This window comes from Podarcis muralis, chromosome 12 (assembly GCF_964188315.1).
Source record: "Podarcis muralis chromosome 12, rPodMur119.hap1.1, whole genome shotgun sequence".
Taxonomy (NCBI): domain Eukaryota; kingdom Metazoa; phylum Chordata; class Lepidosauria; order Squamata; family Lacertidae; genus Podarcis; species Podarcis muralis.
The window spans coordinates 10,558,632-10,576,158 of NC_135666.1; the positions used below are offsets into that span (position 1 = coordinate 10,558,632).

General features: G+C 47.3%; 1 protein-coding gene across 10 annotated transcripts in view; it reads left to right on the forward strand.

The window, feature by feature from the left end:
* The window catches only part of LOC114607605 (sodium channel protein type 5 subunit alpha-like), a 301,831-nt gene that overhangs the window by 82,941 nt on the left and 201,363 nt on the right, over window positions 1-17,527 (forward strand). For 9 of the 10 annotated variants that reach the window (XM_077936723.1, XM_077936714.1, XM_077936718.1 and 6 more), the window contains exons 2-4: window positions 1,433-1,774; window positions 3,133-3,250; window positions 13,608-13,698. In XM_077936723.1, coding sequence (XP_077792849.1) covers window positions 1,508-1,774; window positions 3,133-3,250; window positions 13,608-13,698 — 476 coding nt within the window. In that variant the 5' untranslated portion in view covers window positions 1,433-1,507. The remainder of the gene's footprint in view (window positions 1-1,432; window positions 1,775-3,132; window positions 3,251-13,607; window positions 13,699-17,527) is intronic. The other variant, XM_077936715.1, reaches the window with a different exon arrangement.

Sequence of the window (17,527 nt, forward strand, 5' to 3'; positions counted from 1 at the left end):
TTGTTTAGTCATTTAGTCGTGTCTGACTCTCCGTGACCCCATACACCAGAGCACGCCAGGCACTCCTGTATTCCACTGCCTCCTGCAGCTTGGCCAAACTCATGTTATTTTGTCCATGGAGTTTTCTTGGCGGGGATACTGGAGTGGCTTTCCGGTTCCTTCTCCAGGTGGATCACTTTTAGTTAAAACTCTCCACTATGACCTGTCCGTCTTGGGTGGCCCTGCGCAGCATAGCTCATAGCTTCTCTGAGTTATTCCAGCCCCTTCGCCATGACAAGGCAGTGATCCATGAAGGAGACAACTCATTCTAGGTACAGCCAATTTTAGTTTTGACCCTATCCTTCTCCCTGCTGAGTTCTACAATGGGACAACACTGACAGTAAGGAGAAGGAAGGTGACATTTAGTGCCACCCCAGGCTGGTTGTAAGTACGAAGCTAGGCAGTTGGGGTGGTTGAAGGCAGACCGAGATTGGTGGGGCAAAGCACCCGTTTACCCCAATGGAGGTATTCCTGCATTGTGGGGGGTTAGACTGGATTGCCCTTGCAGGGTCTCTTCCACCTCTCCAGTTGTGTGATTCTATGACAGACCTTTGCTGGTGAAGAAGGTTCTTTCAGGCCTGGCAAGTGTTAGTATCGGGGACAAAGCAGAAAGGGGAAAATGTATGTGGGGTATTTTTTTGAACATGACCACCCCAATCCCCAAGTGTTATTCACATGTTGTTTTTTCTAGGGCTGTGGTCTAAACCACAGAGCCTAGGGCTTGCCGATCAGAAGGTCGGTGGTTCGAATCCCTGCGACGGGGTGAGCTCCCGATGCTCGGTCCCTGCTCCTGCCAAACTAGCAGTTCGAAAGCTCATCTTGCTTTACTGGCCGAGGGAGCCAGCGTACAGCTTCCGGGTCATGTGGCCAGCATGACTAAGCCGCTTCTGGCGAACCAGAGCAGCACATGGAAACGCCGTTTACCTTCCCTCCGGAGGTAAACTTTGGAGTGCCATCACCTCCCCTGGTTACTGAAGAGTAGTCCGGTAAAGGATTCTGGGGGGCGTGGCCCCATCCGAAGCCTATGGAGGCCAGGGCCCAAGGCACACCCCCGAGCGGTGACCCCGGGGGAGTGCCTAGTTGATGTGCAGCAGCAAGGCTCCCCCTGCTGGTGTTAACCCTTCCCGGCCTGCAGGCAGACAGATTGAAGCCGGGTAGTCGATTAGGACCAATGCCTAAGCCAATACCGCTCATCACCTATAACCAATAAAGTTGTGGCCAATTTTAGCCCATTAAGCTTAATACTGGTGTCCTGTGTCGTTATTTCCACTGGTGGGAGGCGGGAACTCGCCGCGCAACTCAAGAGCCTGTTACCAAGCCACATTTGTTAAATTGTTTGCCATTTCTTGTTTACCTGCCTAATATTGCCCTTTTTCTTCTCTTTTCTTTTCAGGTTTTTTTCTCTGTTTTGTTTTGTTTTTTACTTTTAGGAGTAAAGGCCAGTACAAAGAAGAATCAGGATGAAAAGATGGCCGACTTCTTGTTGCCACTGGGTTCTAACAGCTTCCACCGGTTCACGCCCGAATCCCTGGCTGCGATCGAGAAGCGGATCGCCGAAAAGATCGCAAGGAGCGCCAAGCAGGAATACAGGGAACAGTTGGGTGACGAGGAGATTCTGCGGCCTCAGTTTGACTTACAGGCCTGCAAGAAGTTGCCCGACATCTACGGCTCTCCTCCGTCGGAGCTCATTGGGGAACCTTTGGAGGATATTGACCCTTTCTACAGCGATCACAAGGTCATTCCCACCCGCTCTGCGCTTGTTGTTAAAGATGGCGGAGGGGGAGAGCGAGAGCGGGAGGTAGTGGGAGAGGCGTGGATTCCCCCTCTTCTTCCTCCCTGCCCCACCTCTTTCCCCAGTGGAAATAATTCCTCCTTCGTTTAAGGATGCAAGAATTAGGAGTTCGAAACTCCCAGAGCTTAATGTTTGGAAAATGGATGACCGGGGTTGAGGGTGGAGATGTGGGCGTCCGCAGGATATATATATATATATTTGGGGGGGGAGGCAAAAGTAAAACACAGAGCAGTCTAATGTCTCACCAGCAAAAAATGAGAAGGATAGTGCCTGTATATTTTGTCTCGTCTATCCGGTTCCACAAATGCTTCAAATTCACTATCTTCTTTTTAAGTGAAATCTGGAAATCTGGTGACTCTGTGTCATTGGGAAGGGGAGGGAAGGAGTGGCGTTAATACTAAAAACCGTGCCAGAATCCTGAACTAGGGGCATGTGAATGTATCATTTCACTTAATCGATCGTATTACAGGAGAAGGGCAATGCATTTGGTTAGCGTGCTATTAAAAACTGGGTGAGAGCAGAGATTCCAGAGGTCAAGTTTTTTCTAGGCAGGCAGACGTAGCGATGATGGAAGAAGGCTTAACTTGCTGGATTTCTACTTGCAACTCTGCTTTTAAATTCGGAGGAGCCCTGCAGGGGGTAGTGGACAATGCTAGTGAAGCACGTATGACAAAATATAGCTGGTCCAGAATGCTGCATTTAGGGGGGTTGCGGAATTGTCCACCCGTATCCTAATGCATGGAAGGTAGGTGACAGCAAATCACTGTTTTTCCCCCCTGCTCCTGGAGTGGAAATAGACCGTTGCAGTTGAGAATGGGTGTCCTAAACAAGTGGTAGGTTTAAAAATATGGTGCAAATAGGACTGTGCAAATAGGTGTTACACAATGGAGGCAGTTTCATAGAAGATGGTGACCCTGCCCTTTTTGAAAAGAGACCCATGTAGGGTCTGCTATTTTACATGTGGAACAACGCATGATATTTTGCACTCTATAGCAATGACCTTGCTCTACATATGTGTTGTTAAAGTGGCAATGAGGCACAGATATTTTTGTACATGCATGCTCCCCCTGGCTATTATGCATTGTACTCTAAGAAGAGCAGCCTGGACTATTGAGCTTAATTCTTTTGCCTGGGCAACAATGCCTTTATCTCTTCGTTTCCAAAGAGGAATGGTGGTGCGATCGTTTGGCATGTACTTTATGAGTAGGAAATACAATAGCCTTTGGTTTCTGGAGGGTCCTATCTTGTGAGCGTATAATGCAGACCTTAAATGTTCTTTCACTCTCTCTTTTGTTTTCCAGACATTTATAGTACTGAACAAAGGGAAGACAATCTTTCGATTTAGTGCCACTCCTGCCTTGTATATACTTACTCCTTTTCATCGAATCAGAAGAGCAGCAATTAAAATTTTGGTACATTCATATCCTTTTGATTGGGTTGTCTCCATCAGACCTCTGCATGGTGGAAAATACATGACATGTGATTGCATTCTGAGCATGTCGCTCCTATTTATCGATATATACGTGAGGGTTGGAACCAACTTAAATTAGGATTTAGAGATCTGTATTTGTGGGGAGCAGGGTAGTAATATACAGCGTAGGAAAAGGAAACAAAATCTGCAAACCTTAAAACCAGCCTTCCCCAAATGGATGTCATTATGCCTGACCATTAGTCATGCTGGCTGGGACTGATAGGAACTGTAACCCAAAATATTCTGAAGGCACCAGCTGGGGGAACACAGTGTCAAATGCTGTGTGTGCTCTTGCACCAATATATTTCTATATAAATCCTGCATCAAAACAAGCTGAATTATACATGATACAAATTGAACACCTTTGCATACTTTCTCAGACTTTGCATAATTCATTCTGGTTTTCCTTGGTTTTTTGGCTATGCAGGAAAAAAAGGGAAATCATAGCACTGTGAATGTTGTTCAAGCGCTCCACTGATGCTTGGGATACCTGAAGTCATTGTCTTAAACTTGCACTCACGAGGGATAGAAACCCGTTTGTTTTGTTTATTAAAAACAACACTTAAGATTTTTATTTTTTATTGGAAAGCTGAATTCTGTGGCCATTTCTCCTTGTTTATTTGCTAGCATGGAGTGCTGGAACTCGTGGCGGCCAGAGGCTTCATCCTTTGTCCTGGAGGCTCAGGTGTCCTAGTCCCAAGATATCACACTCATTGTTTACCGCTGAAGATGGCATACAGTGGCAAAGAGAAAACTCTCTGTGCATGCTCAGGGGGCACCTCCTGCTGTTATTTCAGTGAGCTGTAAAACTGGAACACACTCCCCCCTGCCCCGTTTGGATTATCTGTTTGCCCTGCAGTCATCCTTCCCTCCTCTGGCTCCCCTTTTCTGGCTGCCTTGGCTCCCCTTGACCTGCTAGCGATCCCCTCTGTCAGCTTCCTCCCCGTCTCTCTGCATGAAGTTCACTTAAAGATCCGATGGAAGGCTTTCAGGCCTCCAAGCAGGTGGCTTTTCTGATGAGGCCAAAGCTTTTCAGAGTCACTTTATTTTACCTTCAGCTGCGCTCCTTCCAATTAGAGGAATGTCAAACCTTGCTGGGCTTAGAGGGCCATCTGCAAGGAGCGTCCCGTGGCGAAGATGGCAAAACAGAGGATGCTTTCTCAAAGAGGGTGTGTGGGGAAGGATCTGTTACGGGAACCTCTCCGCCCAGCAAGACATCTGACTCCTATCCAACACTCTTTTTATTTATCCCACGCCCCCACCCGGTTTAATATTAAGGCATCCAGGCTTCTTGCTGTAGCCCATCAGAGAAGAAAGCTATCAGTGCTTGCTGCTCTGCTCAGTGCCTTTGCTGTGGGTGGCCAGGACTCATATTGCAGATGCCAGTTTAGCAGAGGGTTAGGGGTCAGTCGCACTGAGATGCGGGCACCAGGAGATGTGGAGCTTGGACGCTGACCTGGAAAAGGGAATTGGCAATCTGGGGGAGCCTGAAACGGCCAGAGGATGCGAGTCAGAGGCAGAAGGAGGTGCAAAGTCGAGGGCTTCCATACTTCCTCCTCCCTCCTGCCCAACCTCTCCTGCTTCCCTGTCTCCCAGGGCCATAGCTGTCAACCGTCCCTTATTTGGCGGGAAAGTCCCTTATCCCAGTGCTGTGTCCCGCTGCTGTCCCTTATTGATGATGTCCCTTAAATTTCCCAGGTTTCAAAAGAAGCAGCTCCTCTCCCTCCCTGCCTGCCGGCCAGGGAGGAGGGAGGCTCCAGCTGTGTTGCTTGGCTGCGTTGCTCACCCAATAAGGGGTCTAAGAACGACTGGGGGTGGAGCTTGCATGCCTTGTGCCGATCAAATCGGCCGCATTGCCTGGGGACTCGCCTTTGCTCAGCGCTTCCCAGCGGAGAGGTGACAGTGGTTTTCCTTGCTGCGTCCCCTTTTCTGGGTTGCTGCGCTGTGGGAACCACCGCTTGAGGCCTCGTTTGGCTGCTGGTTGACTAAAATCCCTTAATTTGGCTGCTGATCTCTTATTTTCGAGGCTGCTGGTCCCTTATTTTCAAATCTGTAAGTTGACAGCTATGCCCAGGGCCAGAAGAGTATTGGAGATGGAGGAACAGAAGCCCGTTACATGCAGACGCAGTTTTCACCAGCTTGCACGCAGCTCAGGTGTGGTCAAGGGCAGAGGCTCTCTTCTGCAGCAACTGTCTTATCGCGTTCACACCTAGGAGTAGCTGAGAGAGGCAGGACTGAAGGACATGCCTTTTCCCAAGTGCACTTATTATTATTTATTGAATTTATATACCGCCCTATACCTGGAGGTCTCAAGGTGGTTCACAGAACAAAAATACTTTAGGATATCTCCTGGACTTGCTCACATTTAGTAGGATTTTCCCCCAAGTCCATTTTGAACAGGAGGCCCTGTCTACAGCATGGCATGTCACGAGATTGTTTTGTCAATTTTTCCGAGTTCCACAATACTTTTCAACAGGCAGCAAAAGTAGGGCGGCTGCTCAGGAACTGAGTTAGGAGGCTGTGCATGTGGACCTGTGGGGAAGTGACAACAAAGAATTAATTCTGGACATTCCTTTGCCTGACAGCGCCGTGACAGCAGTGGGTTGCATCTGGCTTTGACTTGCCTGATTCTGCCAAGAGATGCTGAGATATTGAAGCTGGGACCTTCTGGGGAACCGGGTTCGCGTCTCCGCTCCTCCACACACAGCTGCTGGGTGACTTTGGGCCAGTCACGCTTCTCTGAAGTCTCTCAGCCTCACTCACCTCACAGAGTGTTTGTTGTGGGGGAGGAAGGGAAAGGAGAATGTTAGCCGCTTAGAGACTCCTTCGGATAGTGATAAAGCGGGATATCAAATCCAAAAACTCTCTCTTCTGCACATTCGGCAAATTCTCCACCAATGGTCCTTCACCTAGAATCAAAGAAGCAAGGCTTGGTCGCGTTTCACCAGTGCCAACATCGAACACAATGACAAAGGCCTCTTGTCAAATGATCTCATACAAGAAAGAGGCTTTTCTGACCTCGCTGTGGCACTGGGTGTCCAGCTGTGCTGCATCTGTTTCTTTTCTGTGAGCAGGATGCACAAGAAGGGACTGCATGTTCACTCTCCCCCCCACACTTGTCCCCCCAATGAAAATTAAACCCTGCAGAACCAGAGACATCAAGAGGGCCTGTGGTACTTTTCCGTGCCAGGAGAGCACAGTGCCTTGGAAGGTGGTGGCCTCTCCTTCATTGCAGGTTGGGTGGCCGTCTGTCCGGGGTTCTTTAGTTCCGATTCCTGCCATTGCAGCGGGTCAGGCTGGATGACCCACGGGTCCCTTTCGACCTGGTGCTTCTATGATTCTGTGACATTGGGCGCAGGAAGTCAAACCTGGGGGAATAACTTGTGGTTGTTCCTCTTGGAGAGCCGAAGCTGCGATTTTTATTTGGCGTTTTTGCTCTGCACTGCTGGGGCCGAGGGTCAGATTTCTCGCTCCCAACCATATTCATTGGCCACAAGACAAATACACCTCATGACATTTCCTGGGAGTTCTTGGGGCGGCTGCATTTTTGCTCTACGGATGCTGTCAGTGCAATCAGGCTCAGAATGTAAGGCAAGGCAAATGTCATTCTTTATCCACATTTGACGGCCCGGCATTTTCAGTCTCTTCTATTTCCTAAGTACATTTTGGAGTGAATGCACTGTTTTGATTTTTTGATATATATATATTTTTTTAAAAAAGTAAGTGCGGGTGGTTTTTTTTATAGCAAGGATCGAATGTAGTTGCTCTGTTCAGCTTGAAAGCTCAGACACTTTCGGGAGCATATATTTATCCAAGAGAAGCTTAGCTACCTAGCCTGCCTCTGCAGCCTAACCGTAATATATATGCACAGATCTGTATGCGAAAGCACAGGGTTGATGGCTCTAATTCAACAAAGTGCTTGCATTATGGGCTGCTTTAAACAGATTATTAAAATGCATGTCACTCATGACTCAGCAAAGCATGCTTTCCGCTTCCACTGCCTTTGATGCTCTAGCAAAAGATGGAGCGCATGCAGGATAAATGTGAATTTAATGAGTCTGCCTTATATTTCAAGAGATACAAGGGGAAATCTGGGGCCCTGGGCTGGGTGGCGTGTCATGTAAAACAAACTGAAGAGCTGTAGCAAGTCAGACTGAACCTGCAACCTGTTGAACCTTCTTAAACCAACATTATTATTTTTGTAATGTACACAAATGGTTTGGGGGGCATTTTACTGCCCCAAACCAAATTCTGGTGCTTCTCAGGGGTAGTAAAATATCTCAAAACAAATCAATGTGTGCTTAAGTCTTGCATTCCTGGATCAATATTTGTTTTAAGAACTCCATGGTATTTTTTTTATCCTAAATTCGTAGTATAGCCTGGGACAAAAATGCGCTCCAATGACAAACATCAGTGGACTTATCAGTCTCAGTCTGAATTAAAACTCTGTTTTGCGCTTATTTCTGCTGCCTGGATCAGGTTTCATTGAATGACTTATTTATACCCAATGTGATTTCTTGAGATACTTTATGTCCTGGGTTTTGAGATATTTTATGTTCTGGGTTTTGTTGTGGTTTACAGAAAGAAATTGTAAGTGGTATAACTGATATTTTTGGGGACATTTTTGGCTACCACTCAGGTGAGTGTCCTAAAAGGACCACGTGGTAATTGTAAATTCTTCCCAAAAGTGCACCTGAAAAATGTTGCACTATTACTCTTATTCTACACCAGGGATCCCCAAACTCGGCCCTCCAGATGTTTTGGGACTACAACTCCCATCATCCCTAGCTAACAGGACCAGTGGTCAGGGATGATGGGAATTGTAGTCCCAAAACATCTGGAGGGCCGAATTTGGGGGTGCCTTTTCCACACCAATGTTTTTACTGTTTAGCAGAATAAATTATGCTAATCATAGAGAGCAGCAAGGAGCTATGTTTTAGCTTCAGCCTCTCTGGCTAGTGGAAATCTTTTTCAAGTCAAATGTACCTCCCTTTCTGCGAATGCTGCTGTCTAAAGTGGTTCACAGCAGATATAAACAGAGTAGCTATTGCCACTCTTGATTCAGAAGTTCCTCTGAGTTCTCAAATATTACTAGACATTGCCTGCACACTTTCTGGCTGGTATTCATAATCATAAGGACTAGAAACCCACTTTTTACTAAGAAATTGGGATTTTAGAAAGCTGAACTAGTCTCCCCAAGACCATGCCCATATTGTACACTTCCACCTGTGCCCAGATTTGGGATTGATTATTCCCCTGCCCTCCTTGGGGACCGCTTCCGAAGTTTTCCAGAGTTTGAATTTTGTTTGGGGATAAGTATTTGGCGCTATGGGTTAAACCACAGAGCCTAGGACTTGCTGATCAGAAGGTCGACGGTTCGAATCCCCGTGACGGGGTGAGCTCCCGTTGCTCGGTCCCTGCTCCTGCCAACCTAGCAGTTCGAAAGCACGTCAAAGTGGAAGTAGATAAATAGGTACTGCTCTGGCGGGAAGGTAAACAGCGTTTCCGTGCGCTGCTCTGGTTCACCAGAAGCGGCTTAGTCATTCTGGCCATATGACCTGGAAGCTGTCTGTGGACAAACGCCGGCTCCCTCGGCCAATAAAGCGAGATGAGCACCACAACCCCAGAGTTGGTCACGACTGGACCTAATGGTCAGGGGGCCCTTTACCTTTACTTTAAGTATTTGAAACTAAAGCTTGGCATCTGTGTTATTCTAGACAATCCCCTCTGGAATAGGCCTAGTGGTCAGTTTGGCTTTGGAGAGAAGAGATTCCATGCAGCCGCCACTTTCTGGAGCATATGTTTGCTCCATTAATGCCAGAGGTTGGCTGAAACTGATGGCTGACATGTATTTAGGTCAGGAAGATGCAACAGAGGACAGGGTCCCTCCGCCTTTCGTGGCTGTGCTGAAGGGTGGAGCAGCTACAAAATTGCATAACGGAAAGTTAAAACCCTGCTTCTGCCATCACCCTTTGGCAACCCACTATCCCAGAACTTCAACTCTCCATACCCTCCATTTCTCTTAACACGGGGATAATACCTTGCAAGGTTCTCCTGAACACCAAAGCATGCACATGCACTTATTGTAGCAGTGCCATTGTGCAAGAGGGGGAATTTCAGAGATTGCAGCTCTTTTCCCTTTGTATACCAGGCCTTGCAATGGGCGTGGCTTGGCAAGAGGGGGTGTGGCCAGGGGAGGGGCCTAGTGAGAGTCCCAAGGGCTGGACAGAGAGGCCTTGGAAGGTCACCTTTATCCCCTGGGCTTAAGGTTCTCCTACCCTGTATTTAGAGCAGGGGTCAGCAATCTTTTTCAGCAGGGGGCCGGTCCACTGTCCCTCAGACCTTGCGGGGGGCGGACTATATTTTGGGGGGGAAATGAACAAATTCCTATGCCCCACAAATAACCCAGAGATGCATGTTAAATAAAAGGACACATTCTACTCATGTAAAAACACGCTGATTCCTGGACCATGCGTGGGCTGGATTTAGAAGGCGATTGGGCTGGATCCGGCCCCCGGGCCTTAGTTTGCCTACCCATGATTTAGAGGCACAGAACCCCTAGGCTCTGTGCGCAGCAGGGTTCAGACATGCTATTTGCAGAGATGGCTCCTGGTTGGGACAGTGTCCTGCATAACCCCAGCCAGAACTAATTTCCTAATGGTGGCCCATATTTTGGAATGAGCCACTCTACACCATCCTTCCCCAACCTGGTGCCCTCCAGTTGTATTGTCCTGCAACTCCCAACCATCGTGAACAGCAGCGATGGCTCTCAACTTTTAAGACGTCTTTATTCCCCCATTCCTGTTTATACCTGTAGGGAAAGTCAGACTCTGGCTCTGGGAGATTTTCCTTTGCTGCTCATTCTGTAAGGAGCTGCCATCAAAGACCCTTGGCTTACTTGGGAGGAGGTACCGCTGGGTAGTGTTTATGTTCATCAGGTAATAACAGCAGAAAATGAGGCTTGCCATCTGCGATTCTCCGCAGTCATTCATCAGGAGGAAGAGGTCCCAGTAGTGGAAAATGTTTTTGAATCAGTCTTTGTATGACTAGCCCCTTGAGTCCAATTACTAGTTTCTTAAGTTTTCATGCGGGAGTAACCGGAGTAGTTAGCAACCGAGCTGATTTTTTTTATTCTGGTGATGGCGGTGGCAGTAGATATGGAGAAACTGTCCCATTTTCCCCATAACAGAAATGGAGGTCCTGCTTAAAGGTTTATGCTACTTGGATGTAGGGCATGCTACAAGTTGATGTCAGACAACAGTCCCCTGTAGCCTCATTGTAGTCACGGACTTCAGGAGAAGATTGAAGACATGTCCAGCAGGCTGGCATTTCCTTTGATGATCTGCCTCTGGTAATGAATCTGAGTGCTGGACATTCTGGGTATGTCACCAATTATTGGGATGTATCACTGCGTGGTTCCCTTGTTCCTTCACCTATACTACCTTGAGCTATTTGAAGGTCTCCTCCCTCTCCGCTTCTCTTGTGATGGTCCTTATGCCTTGAACTGTAGCTTTATTGGAGTTCACCGATTGGGTCTGCATTGCTCCCAGACAGGAGGAAGGAAGTCAAATGACACCGAGGGTTGGTTCAGAGAAAGAGTTCTTTATTTCTGCTCTCCGGAACAGCAGAAAGGCACTTGCGTGGTCAGTCCACAGCAAGTCCAAAGAAATGAGAGATTACATGCAGTATATATATCCTCCAGGCACCCTCTCCCCCTTCCCCAGGAATCCAGCCACGTCAGCTTGTACACGCAGGTTGACATCTCAGATGTTCCTGCTCCAGCACTCTTAACCATAAAAGGGTATTCCTTCCTATACTTCTGACCATAAAAGGATATTCCTTCCTGTACTTCTGACCATAAAAGGATCTTCCTGTTCCTACTCTTATCTTGGAGCAAGAGGTCACCATCTCCAAGAACACCCTCTGGCGCTGTTCCCAGACTAGGTCTGTGCATCTTTTGTGGTCAGGATATACGATAAGACACAGACTTGTCTTCCCTGTTGTACTGGTACAGTGAAGGCCATCCTTGCCGTCACAAACTGATAAAGGAGAGGGCTCTGAGCACTTGTTTATACAGCTGGGTTTCGGCTCAAGAGCTCAAGTTAAAGCATTTTAGCTAAGGAAAAATAGGGATTTTGGTGCAGTTTCAAACTGCCTGCAGTCAGTTTTGGGTTTGGGAAACCCATTCCTTCAGAACTTCCCCAAGAATAGCTACATCAGCTGTTGCCAACTAACTTGCTGCCTTCCAGATGTTTAGGACCACAGCTCCCACCGGTCCTATCCAGGACGGCTGTGCAAGCTGGGGCTGATGGCAGAGGTGGCCCAAATCTGAAGCACCCCTAGTTGTTGGCGGCTGAGCTACACGACACCACCTCTCTGTCCCTCCTCCTCTTCCACGAAATCTTAGATTTCACTCCCTTAGTCCTCATCTCCAGCTAGGACAAACCCTAGGTGTTTAAATAATAAGCAGCATTTCCTCGCCTCGATCTCTCATTGTCTTGCTTCCCTCCCTTTCTAAAGATAGATTGTAACCTCCTTGGGGCAGGGAGCTGTCACTTTTGCTTACAATACTCTGCAGAGCCCCATGTACTCCGATGAGACGATTGTTTAGTTCCCTACTTCCCAGCATTTGTGTAAGCAAATCTTGTTCAGCCAGCTTCCCTTCGCGTGGTCTTTGCAAACAGCTTGCAACATCTCCTTTCCCAGGCATTTCCAACTCTCTTCTTTAACAGAGTCTCTCTCTCTTTTTTTTTTAATGCTGAGTTTGCACCATTGCACCTGTGCTCCCATTCAACGTGGACCCTTTTAAAATTTATTTTAAGAGAGGCTTCGCTTGGCTACTTCACAATCCCATCTCTGTGGGCCCCCCCCCTTCCCCATTTCACGTGTACTTCTCCCTCTCAGTATTTTTTTATCTGATTATATATTTGTAGGTACCATCCCCACCCATACACTGTTATTTTAAACTCTGGGGAGTGGGGGCTGGTGGGAATCAGAATTACATTTCTAGCAGCAGGGAGAGTGTACGATTGATTATTTAGCAGTTATTGCATTTTAATATTTCTGTTTCCTCGAGGAGATGAGGGCAGCATACGCAATCCCTCCCACAACAACAACCCTATGAGGTTGATTAGGCTGAGAGGTCGCAGTTGGCTCAGTGGCCCAAAATGGGACTTGAACCTGGATTTCTCCAGTACCAGATCGCTATTCTGTCCCCTAGACTGTGGGGGCTCTTGCCGAGGTCCTATAGAGGGCACCCAGGAAGGGCAAAGGTTGGGAAATTGCTGCAGACCAGTGGCAAAAGATATTTGCATGCAGAAGGTCTCGGGCTTAACTGGTCCTGCTGGCCAGGCAGGGATGGGATATTCTCCTGTGTGAGCCCCTGGAGAACTGCTGCCAGTCTGTGTCAGTGATACCAGCAGAAACTCAAGGGCGCTGAGTTGACGCCGGCTGCATTAGCTTGCTGTGTTTCTGGCCGATTTGTGGCCCTGGCCTCACTGCATTCCAGCAGGTGTCCCACTAGGGGCAGTTTCTCCATCTTCCACGTGTCTCCATCAGGTGCTCCTCAGTCATTTGATTGCTTCTGATGCAGACAAACCCTGCAGAGTCACTTACACTGGAAGGAAGAGCACGTTTGACTGAGTTGGTTTGTCTTACTCTGGGGAGGTGGACCACAGCTTCGTGGCAGAGCACCTTCTCTGCGTGTAGAAGGACGCAGGTTCAATCCCCAGCACCTCCAGCTACAACAGACGGCTAGGTAGCAAGAAGTGGGATAGACCCTTCTCTGCCCCAGACCCTGGAGAGCTGCTGCCAGTCAAAACAAGCAGCCTAGATGGAGTGTGTCAGCCTCCCAGTCCATGGGCTGGAAGACTAGAAATATGGTACTTGGAACAAGCCAGCGTTTGCCCAGAATAAATAGAGAGGTGGCTCCATCTCTCAGGAGTTCTTATGACCTTCCTTAAGAAGAAGAACATGTATTTAATGGATGACCTTTGAGTTGACTGATCTGTTTTGCACACCCATTGTATCACACACACACACTCAGAGATCATTGGTTTTTGTTTGCGGAAGGGTGCTGTCTTGCCAGTGGAAGTTTGGTTTATGAACTTGCGGTGAATTTGCTCACTTAAGATTTCTTACACATCCTTCCTTAATGTACATTCACACTTTACATGGGACTGATGAACAGAAACAACCCAGGAAAGGGTTGTGATGTTGCTTGTAGTGTGAAGTGCAAGGGCTGGGTTTTTTTGTTTTTTGTTTTTAAATACTCATTCAAAGTACTTTCCTTAACTTGTGCTTTTACATTATTCAGTATGTTTATCATGTGCACTATTTTAACCAACTGTGTGTTCATGGCATGGTCTGAACTCCCTCCTTGGAACAAATACGTTGAGTAAGTATTTTGCTGATTTCTCTCTCTCTCTCTATCCCTCTTTCCGAAACCTCCCATTTGCCATTTGACTGCTTCGTATCAGAACCGCTCTGCATGTTCATTTGCGGGATTGTGGGCATTTCTTGGCATGCATGTGCTCTCTTGAAACAGATCCACTGAGAGAAGGTGTGTTTGCCTTGCTCTAAATCACAAACCGGGGACGCGGGTAGCGCTGTGGGTAAAAGCCTCAGCGCCTAGGGCTTGCCGATCGAAAGGTCGGCGGTTCGAATCCCCGCGGCGGGGTGCGCTCCCGTTGTTCAGTCCCAGCGCCTATCAACCTAGCAGTTCGAAAGCACCCCCGGGTGCAAGTAGATAAATAGGGACCGCTTACAAGCGGGAAGCTAAACGGCGTTTCCGTTTGCGGCTCTGGCTCGCCAGAGCAGCGATGTCACGCTGGCCACGTGACCCGGAAGTGTCTCCGGACAGCGCTGGCCCCCGGCCTCTTGAGTCAGATGGGTGCAGAACCCTAGAGTCTGTCAAGACTGGCCCGTACGGGCAGGGGTACCTTTACCTTTACCTTTTTAAATCACAAACCAGAACATTTAAAGAGCCTTATTTGCAAGGCAGATGCCCCAATGTGTGACTGGCTGGTGTTTTCTCACCAAAAATGCAGTCTCTCTCACGCATGTAGTGAGCGGAAAAGAACCGAAGGAGCTGTGTAGCATAATTGTGCAGCCTCCGATTCTGGAATTATTTTTTCTAGTTGGACCTGAATTCAGGAAAAGCAGATATGGGGGCAGAGTCAAAGAATTGGAGCCATCAGTGGAATGAAGTGTGTGTCTGTGGTAGTTGTGGTTGATACAGATCAAACATACTGTGCAGTTTGAAGGGACTCGGTGCCTAAAAACTGATTCCGTTTTAAATGAAGCATCGTCCAGACACATTAGATTGTTCAAAAGTTTACCTGTAGAACTTTCTTCAGAACAGAAGATGTATCAAATGATACATCCAAACAGTTCCATAAGACATATGGCAGGCAAAGGCGTAGGCTTGGCATCTTACAAAACATGAAATAATTCCAACAGACCCAGAAACAGAGGTCTGTCTCTCCCCAAAGCTTGTGGCTGTGTGCTCCTGCAGAGCTTCATTTACACCCTCACTCTTACAGAGCCTAGGAAGGAAGAACTCCAGCCACCATCCTTCAGAGATGGTGAATTTGCATTTCAATACCTTTTCATGTAATCTAAGGTTAAAGCACCACATCAGAGCTATCTGAGGACAATAACAGTTAATTATCAGCCCATCATGGCAGCTCAGAGAGCTCCTTTTTGCTCTTAATTTACCTTCAGTGGAATCTTCAAGTGAAACCCTTTCACCAATGCATACAGGTATTCCCATTTCGGTGTGAATTAAACCAGTTACACTTAACAGATACCAGCTTTGGCCTTCAGTGAGCAGTTTTTCCACATGCATTTGATTTAGTTTGCCCCACAGAACATAACAGGAGCTGTAAAGAACCAGCCCTCCTCCTCAACATGTGATCCTGCCATAGCTCACCAGAGGAAGGACCACATGGGGCAGGAGCCTTTAGATCAGGCATAGGCCCTCCAGATGCTTGGGACTACAATTCCCATCATCCTTAGCTAACAGGACCATCTGGAGGGCCGGAGTTCTAGATCATTTCCCAAACTTGGGTCTCCAGCTGTTTGCAGACTACAGTTCCCATCATCCCTGACCACTCGTCTTGCTAGCACAGGATGATGGGAGTTGTAGTCCAAAAACAGCCGGAGACCCAGTTCTCACAGTGACCAACCAACAACATCTGGAGGGCCACGCATTCCCCGGAGAGTAATGGCACTTGGGGAATTGGCCTTTGATTATATAAATGTTTCTGAAGCTTAGCTGGACACCTCATTTAGGAATACTAGCTGAGTTTCCATCGGCCTGGGAGGGAGCGGGGGCGGGGGAAGATATAATCCCTGCTTCCCTCCCAAGCCTGCTATTTAAAACAAAATAAAATTAAGCAGAGCAAGTTTGCATCCCTGCAAGTTCTTCCTTATGAAAATAGATACCAGATGCAAAAGCTTAAACTAAGTGCAGTGCATTAAACAATTAGTGTGGCTCATTGAGCCAACCAGAACCCACTTTTTATTTTTGACTGACGGATGATAAACACGGCCATCTGCTCCTGGTGGCTGGCGCTGGAGGAGAGGATGACAAAGATGCCCTTCTTTGAGTCAGGCTCGTGGGGAACGCGCAGGCCGCAACTTCCGAAACGGTGAAAATGCTGTGATATTCTTTCCCTCCTTCCAAATGTTAAAACCAGGAGCAGGGGATTTTTGATTTTTTATTTGAAACGATGCCTTATGAGGAACGGCTAAGGGAGCTGGGCATGTTTAGCCTGGAGAAGAGGAGGTTAAGAGGTGATATGATAGCCATGTTCAAATATATAAAAGGATGTCATATAGAGGAGGGAGAAAGGTTGTTTTCTGCTGCTCCAGAGAAGCGGACACGGAGCAATGGATCCAAACTACAAGAAAGAAGATTCCACCTAAACATTAGGAAGAACTTCCTGACAGTAAGAGCTGTTCGACAGTGGAATTTGCTGCCAAGGAGTGTGGTGGAGTCTCCTTCTTTGGAGGTCTTTAAGCAGAGGCTTGACAACCATATGTCAGGAGTGCTCTGATGGTGTTTCCTGCTTGGCAGGGTGTTGGACTCGATGGCCCTTGTGGTCTCTTCCAACTCTATGATTCTATGATTTTATTTTTGGCAGCTCAATGGCCACATTCCCCCGTGAGCAACCTTCCTTGGGCTGCATGACAAGGAATATTCCCTTACAGGGAAAAGCACTCCAGAACAGTGTTGGAGTAGTGGCAGTGAGAGATTTCAGTATGTGGAGAGCCCCAAAGGCTGGAAAGAGAGGGGGGGTGTGGAGGGCTACCTGCAGCCCTTGGCTCTGAGGTTCCCCACCCTTCTGCTAGACCAGGGATTCCCAAACTTGGGTCACCTTTTTGGACTACAACTCCCATCATCACTAGCCAGCAGGAGCAGTGGTCAGGGATGATGGGAGTTGTAGTCCAAAAACAGCTGGAGACCTCCAATTTGGGAATCCCTGTGCTAAACCTATCAACAGCCGCATGTTTTCTTACCTCAGGGTGCGTGGCTTGTAAAAACTTTGCATTTATTTATGAAGAATAGTTTGTGATATTTTTATTAGTTAGTAGTAGCGGTAGCAGAACTAATAGCAGGGTTTGTCCTATGTTTGTATGTTTCCCACACATGGAAGTTCTGTTTAGGTGTCAGGACTGGTAGCCCATAATAGGCCTCCATGATTTTGTCATAACCCTTTTCTCCTGTTTAAAAATGTTTAGGCTTGTTGCCTTCACTGCATCTCACGACAGCAAATTCTGCACAGGAACACACTGTTTTACATCTTCTCTGGCTCTCATTTTGGGGTTCACAGAGGAATTTTACCCCAGGTCAAATTGTTTTCACCTCCTGTGGGGTGTGTAGTCTGCTTCAGAAATTTGAATTCCAGTGGGAACTTACCTGACCTGAACCCCCTGGACTAATGTGCAGATCAGCTTTTGACTTTTAAAAAGTTTTAAAATGCATAATTTAGGACAAAATCCATTTAGAAATATGTACGTTGAGATAAAATACATATTTAAATAGCCTGTGATGAAATGCCCATTTAAGTATTATTGAGATAAAAAAAATCCATGCAGATTAATAATAATAATTATAGTAGTTTAATGAGTAAATGAGGTGGAACAGACTTAGGATCCAACACATGCAAAATGGGCGTTCACTTAGAAATGGACTGAGACCTTCTGGCTCTGTGTGTGGC